We start from the raw sequence: 16,553 nt of genomic DNA, 5'->3' as shown, positions 1-16,553 counted from the left end.
TCAGGAATCATCACCTTAATTATAGCCAGTGCCTTGTACAGTATAGAGAATGAAATCTCAAGAAAACTGACAATTTATGTTGCTTAATCATGCTGATGCATGATGCAGAAGACATTCTTAAAGAGAAAAAGACCAAAGGGTCTAAAATAGAATGGTCTGATATGTGGTAACTAATGGTAATTAATGCTTTTATTGATAAAGTAAGTAGTAACCATAAAGAATATCAAAGGATCTGGGAATGATTATATTTTCCAAGTACCAATGGAATATATACGCAAGGAAGATAAGCTTAGAAAGCCACATTTTAGTTTCCTCACTTAAAAAAAAAAAAAGGTACGCTATTATAGTCCCTCCCTAAATTTGCTCAAACCACCACCCTATTCTTTCTTCTCTTCAAAGTACTATCATTTTTTTTCTCTATTTTAGCATTTTCTGATATTTAGGAGCTACTCTAGACTCCCAAAAGGACCACCTAAATGACTATACCCTGTGTTTTTTCATTTTCAAAATTAGTAAGTAGTAATTACTTTTAAAATTAAGTGTCAAACTGTACCTGAGTTTCGTTAAATTTAGAAAATGAAATATTCAAAATCACAGCTGCAGTCATTTAAAAACATTTAGTAAACAAAAACATCCCACATTCTTACAGCATAAAAATTTCTTAAAAGATTTTTCCAAGTTTAACAGATACTTCAATGAATCAGCTATACAAATATTTATACTGACTTTCTCCTGCGTATCTCTGGAAGCATAAAAAGGTATTAAAAATAACCTCTCAATTCTAAGAGTTTATAACCTAACCAAGGAGATATCCATTCAAGGTTGTCATATAACATCATTGAGCAGCTGGTTTAGTATGCCTAAGGATAAAAGACAATAGCAGTAATTGTAGGATGTTTCATTTAATGGATGAGGACAAGAGCGGATGAAGTTAGTGCCAGAAGGGAGGTTTCAAGAGACAGGTAAGTTGAACCAAGAGGTCATGGAAAGGGTGCAGAAAAACAGAGGCACAAATGTAACCAGTGGATACCAAACAGATTAGTTACAGGTGAGGAAAGGATGATTATGGCTTTTAAAAGGTTTTATATTTCTGTATGTTAAGGAGATATGAATATGTTTTTACGTGGCTAAGAGTTCCATGAAAGTGATGTTGAGTTTCACGAAATCTTTTACTCATCAAGACATTTTAGAAAAGGAGACTTGCTACAACTACTTAAAATGAGAATTAATCAAAGCTAGACTAGAATTTTTTTAAGAAAAGGCAAACCAGGATTGGGGCTAAATGACAAAGCTATGACAGAAATGCAATGCTAAGCAACAGTGCTATAGGAAATAGGCAAGTATTTCTGGCAGCTGCTCTTGCTAGCATGAACTCTTACAGTAGAGATTATTAATAGCTATTTACTTTGGGAGAGGTTGTCACTTATACTCTAAAGATCCCACACTAAAATTCAGAAATGTAAAAGCATAATCTAATTTGACAAAAACTTAGACAACCATGACTCTCCATATAAAAAATATGTTGAATCAATAAGTTATCAAATCATACATGTGGGTCACCTGTTTAGATAAAAACATAAATCATAGTTTTAAAAGCATGAGAAGAACAGAAAAAAACTACAATTGAAAATAATATAGCAAATATTATCTCCCATAATTTTTTTAATCTACTGATATATTTTACTTATGAGGCTTTAAGTAAAAACACATATCATTATTTTCTCAAAATGAAAATTCAGTTCACAGAAAACCTAGAATAATAAACGTGGAAATACAATGCTACCGTATCAGCTAAGTCAAGTCCACAATACAAAGTTTTGCCATAAAAATAAATGTGCTTTAAAATATAATTTGTCTCTTAACATTAGAAACCCCATACTGTTTTTGAACTGATACAATCTTTCTGAAAATAATTTAATAATATTTATCAAGAATCTAAAGAAGTTCATATTTCTTGACCCAATAAAACTATTTCTAGAAATCCGTGTACAATGATGTGGTTAAAGATTTATGTATAACAATGTTCAAAGTAGGTCATAATCTCAATCAACAAGAGTGAAAAATTATGATATATTTCTATGGTAGATTATACACTTTTGAATATCTACAGCTATGGGGTAACACTAACCGTATATTAAAAATGAATTAAAGTGACAGTTTTGTTTAAAAAATGATATGCTTAAAATCCTTATTGTGATTATTTCTGGCCAGTGAAATTATTAATAATTTAGGAAACTGTAAAGATAAGTCTCTTTTCTACATTATATATTGAGCATGTCTAATAGTTTTATAAAGAGAAGTAAAAGATATTAAATATTGGAGGGAAATAAAAATTCATTATATAGCCACTGAACTCAGACTTTGGAGGATATTAAATTACTAAACTTGAGAGAGCAATAATTTCCAAATTTGCTTTTCCAACAGAGCTTATGATGGCCAGTGTTTTGGGTATGTACAAAATCTTCATATGAATGAAAATTTTATTGTAGAATAAATAATTAGAGATTTTATTTTCTTGGGAAAAAAAAAAACAATATGACTCTTTAATAATCTTGGCAGACCTTGCTGAAAAGTTCTAACGAATTCAACAGTCTACTACAGGAACAGAATAGATTAAAAGTATATACTCCCTGAACTAACTGAAGTTTATACATACAAAATCAACAAATTACGTTATGTCCAAAAGAGAAAATTAAAATTCTGAATATAGGCTTGCCTATTATCATGAAAAACTGAACAATGAAGATAAATCTGAACCTAACACAGTGTTCCTGAGAGGTGCTGTGAGAGGTACTGGTTTTTGTTTTTGTCATAATTGTCAAAAGTACTAACTAATTAACTGATGAGAATGGTACTGCATTGCCATTTGAGGATAGTTACCCATCAGACACCCTGTTCTCAGTTGCCTGACCTTGGACCCTGAAGTATTATCCCTCAGTTTACAAAAAGACACAGGACAAACGTGTATGTATGAATATTTCCAGTTTTTTCATGACTAAAATTATTACATAATCTGTGGGATAACTTTGTAAGTAAAATTTTAAAAATCATAAAAGAGATTACACAAAAAAGTTTCAATTTATCAAGGGACTGTACTACAAAAATTATTTGTAAGTCAACTTTTTGAAACTTTGTATTTTCTCATAGAAACCATGTCAACAGCAATAAGCCGCCAGGCTAACCCTACAAAATACTAATATAATAGTAGCTGAAAGTGTTAAGTTCACAAGAAAAAAATGTGTATGTCACAAAGCATAGTAAAAGAACAGCTAGGCTGGGCGTGGTGGCTCACACCTGTAATCCTAGCACTTTGGGAGGCTGAGGTGGGCGGACTGTCTGAGTTCAGGAGTTTGAGACCAGCCTGGGCAACATGGTGAAATCCTGTCTCTACTAAAATACAAAAAATTAGCCAGGTGTGAAGGTGTGCGCCTGTTTTCCTAGCTATTCGGGAGGCTGAGGCAGGAGAATTGACTGAACCCAGGAGGCAGAGGTTGCAGTGAGCTGAGATCGCGCCACGGCACTCCAGCTTAGGCGACAGAGCGAGACTGCGTTTCAAAAAAAAAGGAAAGAAAGAAAAAAAGAACAGCTAGTATCTGCAGCATTAGAGAGTCCTGAGATTAAATACCAGTGTTATTAATTATCGGGAAAACTGGGAGAGTTATTAACTTGCCTGAGACTCAGTTTTCCCATCTACTGAATGGAGATAAAACTTAATGTTTCATTAACATTTAAACCATTTAAGGATTAAACGAATTAAAACATAAAAAGTAACTGAGCAGTGCCTAGAATACAAAGTTGACTCTTCTGAAATGATAGCAACCATCAATAGCATTATTATACCATACATTTAGAAGATAATAAAAAGCACTATGTTAAAATTCTAGTGATTAGGCCACGCCTAGTGCTGCTTGTAATCCTAGCACTTTGGGAGACTGAGGCAAGTGGATCACCTAAGGTCAGAAGTTCAAGACCAGCCTGGCCAACATGGTATAAACCCGTCTCTACTAAAAACTAAACAAACAAAAACAATTAGCTGGGCATGGTGGTGGGCACCTGTAGTCTCAGCTACCTGGGAGGCTGCAGCAAGAAATGCTTGAATCTGGGAGGTGGAGGTTGCAGTGAGCTGAGATGCACCACCGCACTCCACTCTGGGCGACAGAGCAAGACCCCGTCTCAAAAAAAAAAAAAAAAAAATTACAGTGATTAGATACACAAAAATAAAATCCTTCTTCCCACAAACACAAAAGAATTAGAGAAAATGAGTCTTTAAAGGAAAGTAATGGCTTAGAGCTCTAGTAACCCCATTCTAAAAACTCATCATCAACTGAAACTTATACATAAACAAAAAACTATATGCAAAAGAAAACTTACTATAGTACTGTTTTAAGAGTAAAAACCTGTTTTTCACTGTTTTTGTATAATATTTTATTAAAACACACTCATGCCTATTTGTTTAAGTACTGTCTCTGGCTGCTTTCACGCTACAAAGGCAGAGACAGTTGAGTGTAACAGAGGCCAACTACATGGTCCATAAAGCCTAAAATATTTACTGGCCCACTGCAGAAAAAGCATGTGGACTCCTGATTTAAGATGACCATACATAAGATGTGACAGTAATACTTTTTCAAATGACACACAAATATTCTACTTTATTCCTATTTTTATTTTAAAGAAAAATAATTGTAAGTATGGTATTTGGAATAGAATTTGATATGGAATATAATCACTATGAAATTGTTTGCAACTACTGGAAATGGCAGTTGTATATTTCACTATTTCCTGAGTTCCTGGGTCTCGGGTGCATAAAACCTTGTCCATATCTGCGCCCCACCCTTCCCACCAAAGCTGTACTCCATTGTCTCCTGTGTTGCTGATGCCTATGCTACACAAACTCAAGAATATATAATGCACTCTAAATACTGTATTTGTCTATCAACCCACACAGTTAAACCAGATATATTTAAGTCCCAAATAAACCAACAATTGGTTGTCATTTGAAAATTGCTACTAAAATAGTTAACACTGAAGAATAATTTTAAGAGAATATTCTAAATGCTTAAAAGTGCTCCAAACAAAAACAAAATGAGTCAAGAAATGAGATTTAAGCATTAAAAGTCCATTTTCTTTCAACTTACAATTATTAAGCCAGGCATAGTGGCTCACGCCTGTAGTCCCGGGACTTTGGGAGGCTGAGGCAAGAAGATAAAACGTTGAGTCCAGGACTAGCCTGGGCAACATGGTGAAACCCCATCTCTACAAAAATACAAAAACAGCCAGGTGTAGTGGCATGTACTTGGGAGGCTAAGGCGGGAGGCTCTCCTGAGCCCAAGAGGTAAAGGCTGCAGTGAGCCAAGATGGCACCCCTACACTCCAGCCTGGGAGACAGAGTGAGATGCTGTCTCAAAAAAACAAAACAAAAATACCATGCAATTATTAGTTGTTAAAATGCATATTAACATAATTTCTCTTATTACTAGAAAGAAAAAAAAATGATGTAGGTAAGCTGTTTAGTGCCATAAAGATGTATTCTTATTTCACATACGCTTATAATGTGAAAAAATAATGCATCTTAGGATTTAAGAAATATAATATTACCATAATTAGGCATTCCAATTTCAAAGAAAAAAACAGTTATTTTTCTATAACCTATAAAATAACTAGTTATTTTAAATATCTTTACCTATTTTACAGATTAAATAACTTTTTCCTATAAAATTTCTCTTTCCCTAAAAGACAACCAAGGTTTTATTAGTTAAAAATTGCATTCCCCAATTTTCCTGATACTCAGAGATACCTGCAGAACTTATTTTTATAAAGTATTCTAGCTGGTATTTATGACCAGGAAAGTCTGAGAAAACACGAACAAATTATGAGGACTTTTAAAGACTAAAAACATTCTCTCTCTCTCTCTCTCTCTTAATTTTAGGTTTTTTTCCAGAGGCAGGGCCTCACTCTGTCACCCAAGCTGGGGTCCAGTGGTGCCATCATAGCTCACTGTAAAACCTCGAACTCCTAGGTTCAAGAAATCCTCCGACCTTGGCCTCCCAAAGTGTTGGGATTACAGGTGTAAGCCACCATACCTGGCCTAAAAACATTTTTACTTAAAAGTAACAAATTAATAGCTAGGTTGCTATTTATTTACTGTTGTTAGAATTAAACCCAATGCTTATGTAGTATCTCAGATGAGCAACTAGACTAATTTATATAATACATTAACTACCAGTACTAATATTATACTTAATAAGGCAAATTAATTTCCTGAAAATATTTGAAGAGCTATAAATTGAAGTTATAGTTATGACTGCTATCTTAAAATTTTTTCCACTATTTTCAAACTCTTATTTTTTTTATTTTGTGCAAAATATTAACTGTGCAAACATTAACTTGATTCAGTATCTACGATGACTAGGAGAACACCATGCTTTCAAATTTTAATAGATCAAGACTGCACATAGTCTCATAAGCAGTAACTATACATTCAGCTCACGACTTGGAAGAAAAAAGTGGTCTGCAAAATACAGAAGAATGTTTGCTTTGTGTGCTTTGTTGTCAAGGTATATAGCAGTCTGCTTGAAAGAAAGTAAAAACACCCAATGTAAAAGCCATTCAATATGTAAGGTACAAAATATTATTAATTATATAACCACAATCCCTCTAATATTTCTAGTAGTCGATGAGTTACGCAATAGTAAATTATTGGCAGCCAGGTAAAAATTGAATGAGTTCATTTCATCTTTAAAATATCTTCTAAAAATTTTTAGTACGAATTTCATTTTTCATATTTTTTATTCTGCTATAACTGCAGGCTATAATTATAATTTAACATAACACAGTAACCTAGAAAAGTGGAATTAAATAGTGACCCTAGAAAGCCCTCAGGGAAGCCTTACAGTTCTCTATCAATTTTTCTTACAGAATCTTCTCCTATGCCTTTTAAACTTAATGTCTATGTTAGAAGATAAAGACAGGAAATATATACTGTAACATAATGAGGTAATCTCCCAAATGTACTTAAGTTTATTAAAAATATTCAATAAAAAGAACAAAATTAACTTGATCATTAACATCTTAATCCTTTAATTTTAAAAAGCCCTATAACTTCTTTTTCTCAATTTTTAAGTTTATTTGCATCAGCATTTTCTTTTATAGAGGTATAAGGTAATAAATTAGTTTATTAGTGACTTTAAAGCTATTAGAAGCCCCTGTAAAATGCTCAAATCAGAGCAGTAACCTCATTCAGAAGAAGCTATTAAAATGACAAGGTGAAAGCAGACAAAATAAAAGAAATACTTTCTATAAACAGTAAAACAGAAAAGAAACAAGAGGGTGATATTTGTATCCTGTTTCCATATTTAAATTGTATTATATTTTAACCTCATGCAAAAGTTTTCCAACATGGCTGCCACTTGTTTGGAACAGAAGTGGAAACTACTCAAAAAGAACTTAAATAATTAGAAAATGAGTTTTTATGAAGGTTAAGTTCCAGCAAACAGAAGATTCTCCTTATTAAGGAGGAAAAGCACTTGTCCAGTGTTAAGAATTCTATTTAATAGAATGTTTCCCCTTTAGTTAAAAGGAAAATACAATTATGTGTCAATTAAAAACGAAATAAAACTTTAAGAAATGCATAAAAAGAACCCTAACAGTGCTGATGATATACCCAAATATACTCATTTAATCCCAAGCAGTGGTTGGTTGGTTTGTTTCAGGCTCATAAATGTACATTAGAGCTAAAAATATATCACTCTAATAAATAATCTGAAACTGGCAATTTCAATTAACTCAGGAAATACAAAAAATTGCTCATGTTAACAGGGTGAAAACTTGTTGACTGGGGAGAGGAGTACCTAATCCTGAGAAACATCCAAAAGATCATACAGCACAAGTTCTACAAAATGTTTGTTAGTTCAGGATTGTCTATATATAAACTGTATCGTGACTGCCACACAATAGCATGCTATTTTTATTTTATATAACAGCAAAAAGTAGTGTCCCTATTAAGTTTGAATTTAAGGAAAGGCAATTTAAAAATAATACACCTTAAGAGGTCAAAGAAGTCTAAGGACTTGGAATATTTTTTAAGGAATGAAATGCTCTATTTCCTATGTATGTGGAGAATACCATCAATGTTTTGCCTTTAATGCAAAATAATAACTACAAATTTATAGTGTTAACATTTGTCAACATATTTCAAAACATACCTTTTTACATTGACTAATTTTAGATAAATCTGCAGGATTTTAATTTCATGAAAAATAAAGGTGACAAAAAGGTGGACTGGGTAACCCTATCTTCTAGGCTCTATATCATATTATAAAACTATCACTTATATGTAAGTGTTTACTGGCTACACAATGCATTGATAGTTTTAATTATAAATATCAACTGAAATGTGAGGCATCTCTTCACTAAAAGAGGCCAAAGTACTTCATTTAAATAAACATTCATATTTTTCAAATGTGTGAGACTTACCCGTCTTCGACAAAAAGGGAGGCCTTGGGCAATGATGCTAATGCTAAATATCTTCATCACAGTTTGATGTGGTAGAGGCTCTTTTGCACTTTTAAGATCAACAGGAACCAAGCCATGGTTTAGAGTAGTTTTTCCTGGTTTTGACATTTTAAAACTCCTCTTGGTTGACGAATACTCTCTACATGTAATACAGGCACATTACTAAAAGCTCTAACCACTAAATTTTAAATCTATATATTTAATAATAGTTTTTAAAAGGCTGAGAACCCAAGGCCTGCTGCTTTTGTCTTTCAACCTTCTCCTACCAAATGTCCTGACCTGTCTGAGGCTTGGTGAAGTGCAAACTATCCTAGAATAGCCAGGAATTATAAACTACTGAAGTGAAAGCTCCTGCTCCTGCCAGTCAAACAGCTGGTGAACCTCTCATACAAAGTCAGTAATATGAACACAACCAAAGCAGGGCTGTGCTGTAAGGTCCCTTTTAATATATCTCCAACTAACTAACCTAAGAGTGTTTCCTAGAAAGTGAAAGTAAATTTTTACTTACAAAAAACACAAACATTTTATCTTCTCTTGAATATCTATTAAGTCGGCCTTATCCAAAAGTCAGTATTAGTATTTTAGGAATGCTTTGAATCGTGTTTCAAATTTAAGGATGGTGTTATGGATGGTTAAAAAAGAATCCACACATACATGTTTGTTCTACCTTATATTATAATGAGCGCTATTTTTTCAAGTGCTCATCTTAAGTGTGCTCTTTCCCTTTTCCATACATACCATTCTTTAGCTCATACTCACTAGACATTAAATTCTGTACACTCTAGTTCTCTAATAGCTATTAATACACACTTCATATTAATCTTCCTACTAGACTTTTCAATTGTCAACCTCTTTAATTCTGAAAAATCTATTGATTCCTTTTGACAGTATAACAGTCACCCATTAATTAAAGATATGTAAAAAGTGTATGTATTTATAAAGTAATCTATGATGGAAAGTAAGTATAGTAAAATGGAGAGTAACTAGCCAGTCCATTGCAATCCCCAGTGCCTAATTTCTCCTACATAATATTGTCAGATAAATCTTCCTAAAACAGAGAGGGAATGCACTGTGCTGTCTACTCCTCAAGAACCTTCAGTGGCTCTCCAAGGTCTGAAATAAAGTCTAGAAATGAAGACTCTCCTTAAAGTGCCTCCAAGCTAAACTTTCCAGCATCATCTCAAATATGTCCCTAAATCAACCATTTGTGCAAGTGTTAATTAATCTTTATACTATATTCCATGTTTCTAATAGACAGTAGATAGTAATTGTGAGCTATCTGTACACAGTGCTCAGTAAGCTATTCTCTCTTTCCATTCTATTTTATTCTTCCAATAGCCAGTCAGCTCCACTTATCTCTCCTTCCAGCTTTAACTTCCAAGCTTTTATGGAGTTTTACAGTGGGAATTTAGACCAAGATATCGAGAGGATTTGAAAGGAGAAAGTTAGAAATGGGTGGTTTCTCTTCAACTTTAGAAAGACTGGCATCGCTAAGTATTAAAGTTGGCTGTTGGGAAGGCAATCCATACACAAGAAATAGTCCCATTCCTACTAGTAGACCTTTCACTTATACTACAATTTAAAATGTAGTTTAAAAAAACGCAAAATCGTTGGCAGCAATGCTACACAAAAATAGATTTCTCCAAAGCTATGTAAATGGTCAATAGGCACAGGAAATGATGCTTAACATCACTAATTAGGGAAATGCAAATCAAAACCACAATGAGCTACCACTTTGCATCCATTAGGAAGGTTTTCTTTTTTTTTAAACAACAACAATAACAACAACAAACAGAAAACAAGTAGGGGCCAGGATGTGGGGAAATCAGAATCCTTGTACATCCTTGGTGGCAATGTGAAATAAATGTAGCTGCTATGGAAAATAGTATGATAGCTCCTCAACAAATTAAACATAAAATCAGCATATGATCCAGCATTTCCACTTCTGAGTATGTACCCTAAATAATTAAAAACAGATACTTGAACAGATACCTGTATACATGTTTATAACAGCATTATTAACAATAGCCAAAAGGCAGAAGCAACTCAAGTCTCAATGAATGAATGAATAAACAAAATGTGACATATACAAACAAGGGACATTATTCAGCCCTTAAAAAGAATAAAATCTGACATATGCTACAACATGCATGAACCTTGAAGATATTATACTAAGTGAAATAAGTCAGTCAAAATAGGATAGCATCTGATCCACTTATGTAAGGTATTTGGAATACCTAAATTCATATAGACAGAAAACAGAATGGTGATTGTCTGAGGAACGAAGAGGTAGAAATGAGAGTTACTGTTTAGTTGGCATGGAGCTTCAGTAGGAGAAAAGGAAAACATTCTGAAGATGCACAGTGGTAATGATTGTATAACAGTGTAAATAGATTTAATGTCACTTGGAATTGTATACTTAAACGTGTTTAAAATATTAAATTTTATGTTGTTGATATTTAAATATAAATTTTAAATGTTTTTAAACAACAAAGTAAATGACTGAAAATGGAACAATCATTGCCAAAAAAACCTCGAGATATCTACGGTTAGTAGAGAGAAGAGATAATATGAGAGTGCTGGAAACCTGTAAATTGGCAGTAGAACAACGGTGAGAATGATATCCAAGATACCATGTCTATAGCCTTAAGAGACAACTTACTATCCTGCAGAATTAATGATACAAGGTTCGTGCTAACTTAGCATCTTCTCAGATGCTCACTTTATTTTCTAACATAAGACTAATCGTTTTGGTTATGAAACATATGTCATATTGTGTCCTCTCATTAGACAATCTCTTTTGCTAAAGTAGTTTCCATGGAATATCCCTATCTCAGTTACTAACACTACCTATTTTGTTAATATTACAACAGTTCTGTAGTCCGAGACTATTTTGTAAAAAAAAAACTCTGTCTCAGTGATATCTTTGAAATCAATTGGATAATTAACCCCTATGAATTTCTTTTTCTGAACTACATAGAAAATACAATTGTAATGATGTGATACTCCAATGCAGAAAAAATAGAAGAGGGCAGTACATTCTACAAGTTTAACATCTTCATCTGGCATTTAGAAAAATGAATCAAACAGATCTAGTTAACAGCCAGTGGTTATTCTCCTGGTTAATAAAGATAATATACTGAATATTATAATTTTTCACTTTTTATATCTAAAAGTCCTCAAAGAACTCTGAAGTCACATATATTTACATGCAAGTATTTTAAAGATAAGAAAAATCCCAAATCTCAATAAATCTGATCCTAAGGGGGAAAAAAATTAGAATTGAAAAGAACTTGGATTGGGAAAATTAAAACTAAAATCAACAGTTTCTAGTTTTTAAGAGACCAAAAGTTATTATGAAATAAAACAAGCCTTTTCATTTTCATGAAATAATTTACAATGATAACAGGAACACAACTTAAGTGAATATAATTAAGGCTGTTTGTTTATCAAACATTGAGTTTTTTAGTAGATACCAAGTTTTGGTAAGCATGAAGTGGTGACATTCTAATTCAACTTTTTAAAAAATCAGTAAATAGCTGCCCTCAACTGGATAGTACAGTGCATTGCAACTGCAGCAAACCAAACAATCTAAATGAATCCTGTGTTTGTCATGATATATTTTTGGAAAAAGAAGACATTATCAGTGATGGGACAAAGTGAGTACTAATTTCCAAACATATATACACTACATGTTTCATCTTTTTTGGAGAATTCAAGTAACAGTACTTCTAAAGCAATATTCCCAATCAGTATGGAAACACTCAAAACACCAAACCTTCACATATAGACAAAAACCCTACTAAATGAGGGAAATCGTAGACACTGTATATAAGAACCCCAACTGTTAATACTGCAAAATGTACAAACCACAGTATATCAAAAATTGAAGAAAAAAAATACTTCAAAATGCAGCTAATTCCGTGTATTCAACAAAAGATAAAGTCTGAGTCTCAATTCTACTCTTAAAAACATTTAAGATGCTCTTTAATTACTACCCCAGTTGAGACTCTTAAAAACAAACAAGGTGTTTAAAGACAAGCTTAGAAAAGATGATACCACAATAAGGCAATGCAATATGGTAGGAAGGAGAATGGACTCCAGAACCAAACTGACTTAGTCCAAATCCTGGTTCTACCAGGTATGACCTTCAAATAGTTCATTTGTGTCTCAATTTCACCTATGTAGTACCTACCTCATAAGACTGTTGTGAGGATCGAAAATTAGTTGATACAAGTATCAGAATAATTCCTCACATCTAGTGTTTGATAGCGTTAACTGAACTGCCATTAGACTACCACTACTACTACTGCAATCAAAAATCACATAGAGCTTTGCAGATTACATTACCAATTTAAAAATCACCAGGAAATAAAGCAGAGATTCTAAAATCCATCTATAATAACTCTGGAAAACAATATTTTAAAACATATTATCTATAAGTTTCAGAAAGACTTCTATAATTCTGTCAAAAACTGAAGCTGTAGTACATTAGCCATAGTGTCCCAGCATTTTAAGATTCCAGATATCACTGATCATCCAAGATGGGCTAAACATTAGGAAATTTGTAGTAAAGAAAAGGTCTTTATATAAGGTAACTTATTTTGCCCACTTATCACTTCCTGATTTTCTTTCTTCTAAAAATTTGCATCCACAAAAACAATTATATATAAACGCTACATGTAACAAAATATCACTGATATGGTACCTGTACAATGCATTACAGCTCTAAGCACTCCAATTCTCTTGTAACAACAGAAATACCATCACAGAAATTTATTCTGGATTTCCATCTTTTCTTTCATTATTATACAAAAGGCTAGAAATTTAACTGCTCTTGACCAAAGCCACAGCATATGAGCAGCACAAAGATTTTCCATTTTTCATAAATTATTCCTGAAGCAGCTAAAACAATCATTTGGAAGATGTAAACTTACCTGCAAATTCAAATTAACTTTATACCAAACATTATCAAAGTCTTACCTCAAAAACTTCCACAGGAAGAATATCAACATGTTATGTGAATTCAGTATTATTCACTCCTGTGAATTTAGGCAAGAAGTGACTTACTCCGTTGTAGAAACAGAAAGTCCTACATGCTAAACATTATGCCATTACTCAAGTGCAATAAATCAGAATCAAAATCTTCTGATCAGATAACATGGTATTATCAAGCATACTCATTTATTCACGGATACAGCATAAGGCAGATTATTTTCTCTACCAAATCAGTTTTTAGTCTTTCCTACTATTGTAGATATCAGAGTGGTATTTTCCTACCAAGCAATTCATGAATGAAAGCAATTCATGGTTGAAGACAGAACAATTTAAACACAAAGGAAAACACTCATAAATCACGAAATTAAACCCCCTGCTTAATGATAAATAAACTATCAAGCTTGTAGTAGCAATACATGTAAAAAAGAAATCCAGCAAGGAACATATTACTTTAAATGCAGAAACATAAATACAATTAGATTTAGCATCAAATAAAAAAATATGGCGTACCTTTTAAAGTTTTAGTATTCACAAAAGGCATGTCAAATGAATAAAAATGTTTTATAAGATTAAAATCACATTTAAAATGATTCCTAAAAATGTTCTAAAAGATTTATTTACATGCTCAAAATGCTCACTCAGAAATATTACAACTTCCAATCATAATGTATTTGAGACATTATATGTATGTAAACATTCAATGGATCACACACTGCACTTCTCTGCTAATTTTATTTGGGCAATAAGGACAGCTCCTAACTACTTAAGAGAAATACGCTTGGGTTCTGATGCAACATATACAACAAATACAAGTGTTATAAAAATGTGACCTGGTAATTGGACATTTGCAAAATAAAAGCATTGCATGTACATGACTATATACATAGATATGTAGCATTTGCAAAATAAAAATGCTAGAATACTGGATTGTATAAAGTATTGTAACTGCTCTGATTTATGGAATCAACATCTCAATGTCAGACATTTAAGCTGTTTTATATTCCAGTTATTTCCAAAACTGTGGTGGAAAATACATTATAAATCAAAAAGTAAAACAGAGAAAACCAACCAAACAAGTGCTAATAGATCATAAGCTGACAGATGACAAAACTATCCCATGGTAAACCAGAAACTCCAAGATTCAGAAACCTTAACTATTTAATGTCTTTCAGTACAATTACTTGGAGGTTATACTTTAGATTTCTACAAAGAGGAAGCTAAATATTTAATAGAAGTAGACTGTCTGACTTCTCTTCAGACGATTGAGATTAAGCACCTTGCAGTTTTAAGAGTATATTACATCTCTGAATCAATACAGTGAACAGACAGCCTACAGAATGGGAGAAAATATTTGCAAACTATGCTTCCAACAGGGGCTGATATCGAGAATTTACAGGCAACTCAACAACAATAAAAACCAAACAACTCCATTAAAAAGTGGGCTAAGAACATGAATAGGTATTTCTCAAAAGAAGACAGACGAAGACATACACATTTTTTTCATGCCAACGAGCACGAAAAAAATGCTCAACATCATTAATTACCAAAGAAATGCAAAGGAAAATCACAATGAGATCTCATCTTACACCATTCAGAATGACTATTAAAAACACAAAAAATAATGTTGGCAAGGATGTGGAGAAAAAGAAATGCTTATACAGTGTTGGTGGGTACGCAAATTAGTACAACCTTTATGGAAAACATTATGGAGATTTCTCAAAGAACTAACAATAGAACTAGGGCAACTACCCAAAGGAAAATAAATCATTATTTTAAAGACACCCAAGAATTTAGTTGGTGATTATTATAGTCATACTTTAAGTCAACCACGATAACTAGCCCACATATATGTGTGTGTATACATACAAAAATGGAAAACTATTCAGCTATAAAAAAGAATGAAATGTCTTGTGTGTTCACATGAACATGGACTCTGTAATAAAAGATATTTAGAGACTCAGAGGGTGAGAGGCAGGGAGGGTGCTGAGAGATGAGAAATCACTTAATGTGTACAATATACACTGTCTGGATGATGGGTACGCTAAAGGCCCAAATGTCACCACTACATAATATATCCATGTAAAAACAAAACAAAACAAACAAACAACAACAACAAAAAAAAAAACTGCACTTCTACCACTTACCAAAAAAAAAAGTATATACGGTCTTCTTGTAATAAGGTTCAATTTGGTGAGCTTTCCTTCATTATATTTTAGTGAATGATATAGCTAATTTATAAAATATATCTAAATAAAATGCATTACTTCAATTCATTTGTGTCTGCCTTCTTTTTTAAAAAAAGGCATGTATGGCTGGCTTGTAAATATTTTTGTATAATAATAAGAAAACATTTTCATTGGGAAGCAGGTACAGGCATAATGATTTTTAAAGAAATTTTTAAAAGATAAAATTCAAGAAAAATAACCTCAGGATTTTTCTGATTCCATATTATACTATAATAATATGTGTGTATGTTTATATACTTTTTCCTCTCCTACCTACTATAGTGGTCTAAACAACAGCATACAGAGTATATTTGACTTTTTTTTTTTTATGAGTAAACTTTGGCTTTTATTTATGTATTTGTACCTAAGAACTTTAGTTGTTAATCTTAAAATACTTTTCCTCATCCTTTCATAAAGCATTTTAAAAAGTACTTCAGATAAAACAAAAATCCAACTATCACACTGAATTTTCTTAGTATTTCAGAAATGCCCAGTATGAAGTCCTCAATTAACATAACCTGTATTGTGATTAAGTTTAACCCTTATAGTCTGAGTTGGGTTACCCCAGCTGTTAAAATGGCCTTACACAGCTGCTCACCAAGAATTTATTTGGTGATTATTATAGCTATACCTTAAAGTCAGCTATGACAAAAATGACACAGTAATTACAGGTATTTCAGTCATGTAAAAAGCTTCATGTAATGACAGAGTAAGTGATTCAAAGCAACCTAATTTTCTACAATTCTCAAAATAAAATGTAAGTATAAGAAAGACAGTAACTTATTCAATATCAGTATTTAACTCCATCATCTAAATTTA

The 16,553-nt window shown here is 32.5% G+C and overlaps 1 protein-coding gene across 7 annotated transcripts in view; it reads right to left on the bottom strand.

Annotated features, from left to right (window-relative positions):
* The window catches only part of FBXW7 (F-box and WD repeat domain containing 7), a 231,921-nt gene that overhangs the window by 54,147 nt on the left and 161,221 nt on the right, over nt 1-16,553 (bottom strand). The window contains exon 1 of one of the 7 annotated variants that reach the window (XM_003732413.6): nt 8,473-8,813. The exons of the other annotated variants lie outside the window; for them this stretch is intronic. Within the exon in view, the coding sequence (XP_003732461.1) occupies nt 8,473-8,619 (147 nt within the window). The 5' untranslated portion in view covers nt 8,620-8,813. Of the gene's footprint in view, nt 1-8,472; nt 8,814-16,553 lie in introns of those variants that run through there. 7 annotated transcript variants of the gene reach the window in all.

This window comes from Callithrix jacchus, chromosome 3 (assembly GCF_049354715.1).
Source record: "Callithrix jacchus isolate 240 chromosome 3, calJac240_pri, whole genome shotgun sequence".
Lineage (NCBI taxonomy): Eukaryota > Metazoa > Chordata > Mammalia > Primates > Cebidae > Callithrix > Callithrix jacchus.
The sequence above is the reverse complement of the archived record's forward strand: the minus strand, read 5'-3'. Positions and strand labels throughout refer to the sequence as shown.